This window comes from Corvus moneduloides, chromosome 4 (genome assembly GCF_009650955.1).
Source record: "Corvus moneduloides isolate bCorMon1 chromosome 4, bCorMon1.pri, whole genome shotgun sequence".
In the NCBI taxonomy this organism is placed as follows: Eukaryota; Metazoa; Chordata; class Aves; order Passeriformes; family Corvidae; genus Corvus; species Corvus moneduloides.
The window spans coordinates 23190327-23199017 of NC_045479.1; the positions used below are offsets into that span (position 1 = coordinate 23190327).

An 8691-nucleotide genomic window follows, 5' to 3' on the forward strand; every position below is an offset into this window, starting at 1 on the left:
AACCAAGGAAAAAAGTTTAATACCACTGAAAAAATATATATATACAAAAGTTCTTGGAGTTTGTTTGGTTTTGTTACATAAAGCACCATTAATTCCAGAGTACATCACAACTCAGCCTACTACACCTTCCAGAAAGCACCCAATACTCCTGAAATCTGATTTAGCACCAAGGGAATGCCATCTTGTTTAGCACCAGAAGCCTGTTAAACACACCCTTTGGTCCCCCTGCCCTCCTCTCTCACGTACATCAGGCACCCTCTGGCTGCTCATGGGTAGCACAGGAGACCTGTCACCAACATTCAATCACCAAATAGGAAAGGAGGAAGAAGGAAGCTTGTTTATGGAGATATTCAGTGTTAGAGAGGTTTGCTTCTCTTCAGGGAGGCATGGGGCACTATAGACTGTAAATAGACTATATCTGGGTTTGCAGCCTGTTGAGGAAGAGAGAAAGGGATTCAGTCCTGAGCATCACCTCCAGGTCTCTGCTTCCTCTGCTATCTGAAATCCTGTCTCTGAGCAATTCCACACACTTGACCTGCTAAGGGAGAGGAAGAAACCCACAGTCTCCTTTAGTTTCCATGATCCCTTCAGCACATGTTTCTCTGTGAAAAAAACAGCCTTGCTTTAGTGAAACTTTGTTTTTATACCCATTGCCTCACTGACAGTGGTGAGGAGGATCCAGAGCAAATTTCCTGAAACTCACTACAGTCTGAATAGCTTCCTTAGAAAAGCACGGAGAGTAAGTAAACAGGATAAGAGAGAAAATGCCCTGCAAGTTTTTCAAGGTCATTTTTAATATTTAGCCTTGGTCCCTGCTCCTTTGCCATCCTGAGCTGTGTGTGCCTGACCTAACCCTGTACAATGATGCACATTTCTTATGGGAGAGCTCTGGTAGTCCCAGGTGCTAGAAGCACAGACCATGAGACAGCAGAACTCGGGTAAGTCAGAAGATTTCATGATCAGTGATGAGTAGAGGAGAAATACCTGTGTTTCTCCTGCTTGTCCTGCCCTGAGACTCAAAAAAGAGACAAGTCTTGCACTGCTGTCTATGGGAGCATCACAACACGTGGAAGTAGGCTTTCTAAAGTGCTGAGCCAGCCTCACCTGCTCCCCCCAGGACTGCAGCATCCCCTCCAGAGGGATGCAAGTGGGAGCAGTGTGAGACCAATATAAATAGTACTAGAAAACCCTAGCACTGGCATGCCTTTCTCACTGCGACATCTCCAACCTGACAAAAAGAGCGAGGGTTTGTTTTAGCCACGTGCTTTTCTCAGTTTCTCTGATGACATTGCCAGAAAAGGGCACGGAGCATGCAGCAGGGAAGCTTTTAACCCTTGGGCAAGGTGCTGTAATCTCACTTCTATCTCTTTTCCACCACAGAGGCAAAGAAGTGGCAGCCTGTCCAGGTTTCGAATTGATTTGATTGCAATTGCCCCCACAGCCTCAAGCTCAGGCCCTGAAACAGTGGTCCTTCAGTACCAGTGTGGGAGAACCACCTTCAGGAGAACAATGAAATGACACCTCTGCCAAAGGAGAGCAGATTCGGGTTTGCTCTCTGGACTAGCTTCCCATAGCTGAGGAGCCAAGACTTCCCACAGCTGAGTAGCTCCCAGGGGAGGTGTGGGAGGGAGGTGTCCAAGGTTTTCTCTCTCTCTCTCTCATTCTGTGCTGGTGATCCCTAGTGGGAACAGAATGGTTGCCCCTACGGCATCAATGGCAGATGCCCATGAAGTGTCTGGCCAGGTGTCTCACCCCTCATCTCTTTGAAGAGCTAGAGCTGGCACAGAGGAGGACGATCCCACCAGGTCTAGGTTTGACAGCCAACCTGGACTCTGTGACACAGAAGGGTGTCTAAGGAAAGCCAGTTTAGAAGGCCAACAGTTCCCTTTTTGGAAAGACAATATCCTCTCTCAGTGCTCCTACATCTTCCTGGTGCTACAGGAGACCATCAGACCCCAGTCCACTCTTTGGACTACAGATATCAGAGGTGACATTAAGACCATGTTTCAGGCTGCAAAAGTGGTGTGTCTAGTTGGGATGGAGAGGAGCCAGAATGTACCTTGGCAGTGGGTACTTTCTAGCCCTTTCCACAGGAGTCCTTTGTGTATGAAGCCCCAAGGAGGGACACAGGCCCAGGACCAGCATTTTAGCTTTCCTCTTGCTCTAGAACCCTAAATGCCAGAGGCAGCTCATGGCAGATTGAGAAGAAGCCAATAACCTAAGTTGGGGTTATAAGGTGAGGGGCAAGAGGGGGTAGTGTCATGATGTAAAGTGGGCAGATACAGGTCTGGCTACAAGAGAGCGTGAGGTGGGAGCCAGTGTGGCAAGTTTCACACTCAGTGCCTGAGATTTGACAGGCCCATTTCCAAGTGATTTGCAGTGGTTACGGGCAGGAGAGAGAGAGAGAGAGAGAGAGAGAGGAAAAAGGAAAAGGCCTAAGAGGCCCCAAGGAAGAGGAGAGGCAGTTATTCAGTGCTGGGCTTGACCAAGTACCCGCTGAAGGTGATGTACACATCAACATCATCACTGTAAATGGCATTCTCCCGCTCCCGCTTGTAGAGCCTCACCCAGATCTCATCATTTTCCTGGAGCTCCAGCATGAGGCTCTGGCTCTGCATGATGCTGCGGTCACTGGGCTGAGCGTACAGGATGACCGCCTCTTCTTCATTGTGCATGATGTGCATGTAGGTCTCCTTGAAGTTCCAGGTGTGGACATTGAGGCTGAAATAGTAAAGTCCACCCACTGAGCAGTAGAATTTGCCATTGAACATGTCGAAGTGGCTGTAGAGGTTGACGAAGACGGTGTCAAAGATCAGGACCTGGAAGCCCTCGCTGCTGTGCAGCGCTTTCTTGCGCCCGACGGAGAACGCAGCGTACTGGTGCTTGCAGGGGTCTCCCGCTGTGCCCATCTGCCCCTTACTGCCTTTCTGGCCCTGGGCACCCCGCTCGCCTCGTGGTCCTTCTTTGCCCCATTTCCCCGGCATCCCAGGCTCTCCCCGGTCTCCTTTCTCTCCTACAGGAGGAAGCAGAGGACACAACTCCTGTGTGATACCAGAAGATGTGGAAGTGGTGGTGAGAAAGCCTAAGAAGGAGGCAGAGGATTGCACAAGAATGGGGCAAAGCCAGAGGAAGGAACACTTCTGAGAGCACCACTGAGGCTCTTGACCTCTTCTTCCTCCCCCACACTCCTTTACCTCCAGCACGGCCCTGCCCTCCTACGCACCTCTCCTATGACCCAATTATCCACACAGGATGCACACAGTTCTTGCTGTAGGCGGGACAAGGGGAATAACTGCAAGCGCCTGTGGGGGAATATGATTAGGGAGGGTTACATGGGGTGGGTCAGAGGAAAAAGATCCAAGCTGGACAGGGCAGATGGAGCACTGCAAGTTAGAGGGATGGTACTCTGACAATACTGGCATGCTTTGGGCATCTTGTATAATTAATTCTGCAGTTCTAACCGGGGTGTGTGCACTGCCCATCACACACTTGGGCAGGCATCAATATAGAGAGGCACCAGCACCAGAACGTACTTTGTGTATGCAGAGAAGAAATGGGGCTGAGAGCAGCCTCCAGCACAAAGTGACAGCATTCAAACTTCATGTCTTGTTCTTATCCTTCTCTCCATCCCCTGCGCAGTATTGCAGGTCCCCCTATGACACTCCACTCTAATCTAGGCCTCAATCTACCCTTCTGAGCTTTGGTGGATTGCAGCTACTTCCAGGCAGGGCAGGGAAGGGAGAGCATCTGCCCAGCTAACCCACACGAACCACAGAGCTACAAGAAGCGAGTGGCAGTATCCAGCTGGGAACAGGCTTTTGCCCACAGCAAAGGCTAAAAGGGGAGTTCTTAAGGGAGGAGCTGGTCTAAGATAGGGAACCCTTTCCCTTAGCCAAGCCAGCCACTGCAGGGTGGAGTGAGCTGGGGGTCACTGCCAGTTTAGCCTGGAGGTGCTTGTAAATAGCTGCTGCTTCCCTTTGCCCTCCTCCTGCTCCCAAATGCATGCAACCCACAGAGCTGGAGAAGGTTTCCCCCCAGCCTCCCTGGGTACCAATGCCCTCCAAACATGCTTATTCTGCAGTTGATAAGGAGCGTTCCTTCCCTCATTCACTACAGGACTCTGTAAATCTGACGTAAGGAATGTGTTCTCCCAGCTTGGCAAGAGGCTGTCACTGCCACTCCTGTGTCAGCAGGGAGGAAGAGTTGGTAGCAGGCAGCATCCTGAGACACAGAGATCACAGCAGGGATTCGGACTGAATTCCATCCCCCCAGGCTACTCATGGCAGCACAAAACACCTAAAGGCTGGGCACGGTGTGTGTGGCCACTTATCCTCCAGGATGGCTCTTGGTGGTCTGTCAGCACAGCCAGCATGCCAGCAATCCAGCTGTCACCTCCACTGCAATGCCATCAGTCCCTGAGCCAACCTTGGCATCCCGGGGCAAAGACTTACCCTTCAGAATGGTGATGTTGATATAGGGACGGACCTCTGGCACTGGGTAGGGAAAGTGGTGATGGCTGGGAGGGACTGGTGGGGTATCTGTGGCAGAGTCCAGTGAGTCACAACAGCGCTTGCAAGCACCAGGGCGTGGTTCTGTGAGGTTGGGTTCGTCAGCGGGTGCCCCAAACACAACAAGAGGGAGAAAAAGGAAGGTCAGGGATGTGCGCAGGTAGGTTATGTCCATGGTGACCTGGGAAGATACGAGGAAGTGCCAGAGTGAGGTAAAAGAAGGGGGAGGTCATAAGGGATGGAACAGAGATCATGATAAAACCTCTTTCTGTGGCTGGAGCCAGGGGTGGGATGAAATGGCATTGTCCTGTGGAGGGAGTTTACATGCTTTTTCGAGGCTGCAATCTGTGCAGCAACCACATGGCCCAAGAGGATGCCCCAAGCCCTTCTGTCCAGGCCAGTGGAGACTTTGTGCTGACCCTGGAAGAAAGATTGATGCTGGCTAGGCAAACCATTAAAGCCACTAGAATGTTCAGTCCCCAGGCTGGGATACAGGAAGGAGAGAGAATCATAGAGTTGTTAAGGTTGAAAAAGACCTCTAGGGTCATTGAGTCCAACCTCAACAGCTCTTTAGCGAAAGCATGCTCTGGTAGGCTGCTCAGTCTGTGGGAAGCGCTGCAAAAAAATTCTCCAGCCCTCCTATCACTGTGTATCAACTCTCTGTAGGAATCTAACCCAAAAATCACCAAGTCCCAGATGGAGTCTGACCCACATCTCTTGGCGGAGATGCCTCTTCTCTTATGGGCTGGGAACTTGAATTCAGCCCCCTCCTTTCCCCCACCAAACCCCACCGGTCCCGGCGGCTCGGCCCCCTCCCAAGGCACACCCCAGCACCTTCCCAAGGGGACGGCCGGCTCCTCAGCGCAGCCTTTGCGGGCACACCAGAGAGGAGCTGCTTCGCTGCCGAGGTGAAGGACGCGAGGCTCTGCAGCTTGCAGAGAAGTACGCTTACGAAAGACAGGCACGCCAAGCAGCTGAGAAAGCCCCTCTCGCAGCCTGCGCCCCATCCCGCTGCCTGCCCCCCGGCACAGCGCAGCTGCTCACCCCGGGGGCCGAAGGCTCCCCTCTTCGCTTCCCAGCCCCTGCTCGCCGGCTCCCCTCTGCCTGCAGGGCCGGCCCCCGGGCCCATGGCTTTAAGGAAGCCGGCTCTTGGCACAGGCACTGCTGGCTGGGTGCGCAAGCTGGGCTTGGACCGGCTCCCTCCCCTCTCCTCTCCCTCCTTCTCCCTCCCTGGCTTTGGGTGCTCTCCATCCTAAACCGGCTTGGGTTTCAGCGTCTTTTTAACTCTTTCCTAGGAAGCGCCTTGTCCTTGTCCATGTTGTTGGTTTGGTTTTTTTCTCCGCCTTTTCACTTCCAGCCAGCAAAATGCAGGCAGCACAGCTTGTGCCCTGTGCAAAGGGTGGAGAGCAGCAGGGCAGTGTCCCACTCTTAGCATCTCAGGATGGACAAGGTAAGGTGCATTGGTGCAAGAGACAGACTTCCCTTCAGGCAGGACTGCCCTCAGTCCTCCATGCTAGTCCCTTGTCCCATGCATTTGTCCTTCACTTGGCCATGCTCTCTCCCCAGCTGTGCCTGACCCACTCACAGTCCCCAAACTTCATCTTTCATTCTCTCCTGCATTGTTTTTTCTGCACGTCACTGTGGCCTCTTGCCCCAGGCATGGTATTTCTAGCAGGAGCAGCTGCCAACTGGGCGAGGCATCAGTTTTTTCCCTCTCTGGTCATCCCCTCTGCCTGGGCAGAGCCCCAAGCCTTGTGCTCCAGCACGTGTCATCCCCTGGTCATGTCCCTTGCTTAGGTCCCGGGCCGAGCATTTTGGATGGGAGGGGTGTGGCTGGTCTGAAGCATAGGCTGGCTGCTGGGAGCTGCCTGCCAGCAAAACTGGGGATCTGGAAACAGATCCTGGCTGTGACCATTGTCCCCAGCTTGGCGCCAAGCTGACAAGCTTTTGCCTTTGGGGTAAGCATGATGTGGCTGCACCAGAACGCTGGAATGAAGGGCATTTTGGAGGGGAGAAGAATGCAGGGTGGAAGAGACAGGAGACTTTTCTCACACTGCAGAGTCTGTTGGGAAGAAGATTATAAGAATCTATCCTGCACCAAAACTGGGTATTTATACCCTGGATGTGTGTGGAGGGGGTGTGTGCACATAGGGATCTTTGGGAGGCAGAAGGAAGGATGGACAATAGCTCTGTTCTGCAGGGGTCAGAAATGCCAAGTCAGCACTGTGCCTCCTGCAGTTTCCAAGAGGAGCTGCAGAAGGCTCCAAGGTTTCTGAGGGGAATAGGGTTTTGAGCGTGTCTACATGTACTGCAACTTTTTTTTCCCCGTTTCCCTTCTCCCATTTGTTTGGTTTAGGAATGGGAGGCCCCGCTTCCCAGAGAGTGGCTGGCGTTTGGCAGGACCCCAGAACCACTGGAGAAGCAAGCGGAAAACTCTGGGAAAATATGTACTGTGAGCTGGGGGGGGAAGGGAGGAATGGGGGCTGGGAGGCCTGGAAATATTCTCAGGCTGCCTGTCAGCCTGGAGCTCAATGAACATGGAGTGAACATGCCTTCCAGCTGGGGCAGGAGGAGGACAGAGAAATTCACTGCTGAGCACGTGAGCTCCTCACCGGGCTCCAGCATGGACGTGCAATGAAATCCACTGCAAGTTGCCCATGTTTGCCTGTGCCTCAGTTTCCCCTTTTGGGAAATGAGAGGCAGGGGCAAAGGTTAGGGCAATACTTATTGCTAATGGAGCCTCGCCAGCTGACAGAAGAGGGATTTTGTGAGCAGTTGTGTTGTCTACTCCTGGCTGCTGCTGGTGGGAATTTTGGCAGCTGACAGTACTATTAAAGGCAAATAAATTTTCTGGGGTGCATGAAAACTTAGAGTCTGAGACTGAAGACAAAGTTCCTCTCTGTCCCAAAAAAGCTACTGCAGTGCCTCTTTCAAGTTTTCCTGCCTGGCTTATTTCCAAACATGACATTACCCACTTTTGCAGCTCTTGGCCTTTCGCCTGGCCTCTTCCACCTTTCCAAGGGAAACAGGTAGCAGGGAGGCCATTGTCCTCATTTCCGTCCCACATTTCCATCTGCTCTCCTGAGCTGCTCACAGCCAAGCAGATGTTCTTCATGGGGAACCTCATCAGCTGGGGCCTCTGCCTGTGTCTCATCTGACTGCGAGAACAGCTCACAGTGGGAAGTGAGCAGGACTTTGTATTTAATGTCTCGTCTGGGCTGAATAGGGACCTGCCAGGAGCCAGCAAACAAAGACTTGCCCTGGTGGCATTGCCCAGCTGGGCAGAAGTTTATGCCAGTAAAGACACTTTTGCTAGGGTAATATTGCCCTCCTCCCTGAAGGGAACGGTGTGTACCAGCAACATTTTGCCAGAGCAGCCACATTTGCAGGAGATTTTGAGAATTCTATCCAGTAAACCTGCACCAGCCATGCTTTAAAGTGTAGTCCAAGCCTGAGGGCACCCTGTGTGCCCAACAATCTTCCCTTTCCCTCATCACACACTTTGCCTTGGAGGCAGCCCAGGGAAGAACTGTCCAGATTATACTGCAACGAGCCCTGCTCAAAAGCAGCTGCTTCCTCCTCCTCCTCCATTTCCTCCCTTTTCCTGTAAGCACCACAACACTGTAGGGGGACAAAGCCTGTCTCTACCTCAGTGGCTGCATCCACCCTATTACCCCTTTCTACCACAGGTATGGAGAAGGAAATTGATGTTTTCTCCCCTCTCTAGCCCCTGTGCACAGCTCAGCTCCCCTGTGGCACATGTGGATCTGTTGCACACACACACCTACATCCACACACAAACACTTGCCCTTCACAGTTCCTCCCTCACCAAACTCTGGAGTGAAGGTATCATTTGCACCAAGAGGCAGAGGAAGAGCCCCTTCTCCTCCCCTTCTTGACTGCTTCTCCTCCACCACAGCTGCCTTTCTTTCCCCATGCTCCCCAGTCCTCTGCCCCTACTCTTCAAGAGCATCGCAAGCCGGGAGGGGAAGCGGAGCACCTCTTACCTCCGCTCCCCTCCGCAGGGGTCCCGCGCTGAGTTATGTGTATCCTGTATCCTCAGCTGCTCCTGGCTAGCAGCGTGGGAGGGAGGGCCGGCGGGGCCCAGCTGACTCCAGCCAGATGCTCGCCAAGTGCTCTTATGTAATTACTGTCTTTTCCATCCTGCCTCCAAGGCCTTTGT

General features: G+C 52.7%; 1 protein-coding gene across 3 annotated transcripts; it reads right to left on the minus strand.

The window, feature by feature from the left end:
- C1QTNF6 (C1q and TNF related 6) lies at positions 1-8691 on the minus strand. 3 transcript variants are annotated; one of them, XM_032107366.1, is made up of 3 exons: positions 8516-8691; positions 4452-4689; positions 1-3013 (listed from the first exon to the last, which is right to left on the minus strand). In XM_032107366.1, exons 2-3 carry the CDS (start codon positions 4681-4683, stop codon positions 2466-2468), a joined length of 780 nt encoding a protein of 259 aa, XP_031963257.1. In that variant the 5' UTR covers positions 4684-4689; positions 8516-8691; the 3' UTR covers positions 1-2465. The 3 variants fall into 3 exon arrangements, with proteins under 3 accessions (XP_031963257.1, XP_031963256.1, XP_031963258.1); XM_032107365.1 differs by lacking the exon at positions 8516-8691 and adding an exon at positions 5553-5774; XM_032107367.1 differs by lacking the exon at positions 8516-8691 and adding an exon at positions 5343-5443.

What these genes read in the sequence shown, in the direction of transcription:
- C1QTNF6 (XM_032107365.1), bottom strand. Translation starts at nt 5,759, where the DNA reads ATGGAGAGCACCCAAAGCCAGGGAGGGAGAAGGAGGGAGAGGAGAGGG. An exon ending in GGGAGCCTTCGGCCCCCGGG is followed by an intron (nt 4,690 to 5,552) that starts GTGAGCAGCTGC and finishes GTATCTTCCCAG; the next exon opens with GTCACCATGGACATAACCTA. An exon ending in CAACATCACCATTCTGAAGG is followed by an intron (nt 3,014 to 4,451) that starts GTAAGTCTTTGC and finishes TTCCTCCTGTAG; the next exon opens with GAGAGAAAGGAGACCGGGGA.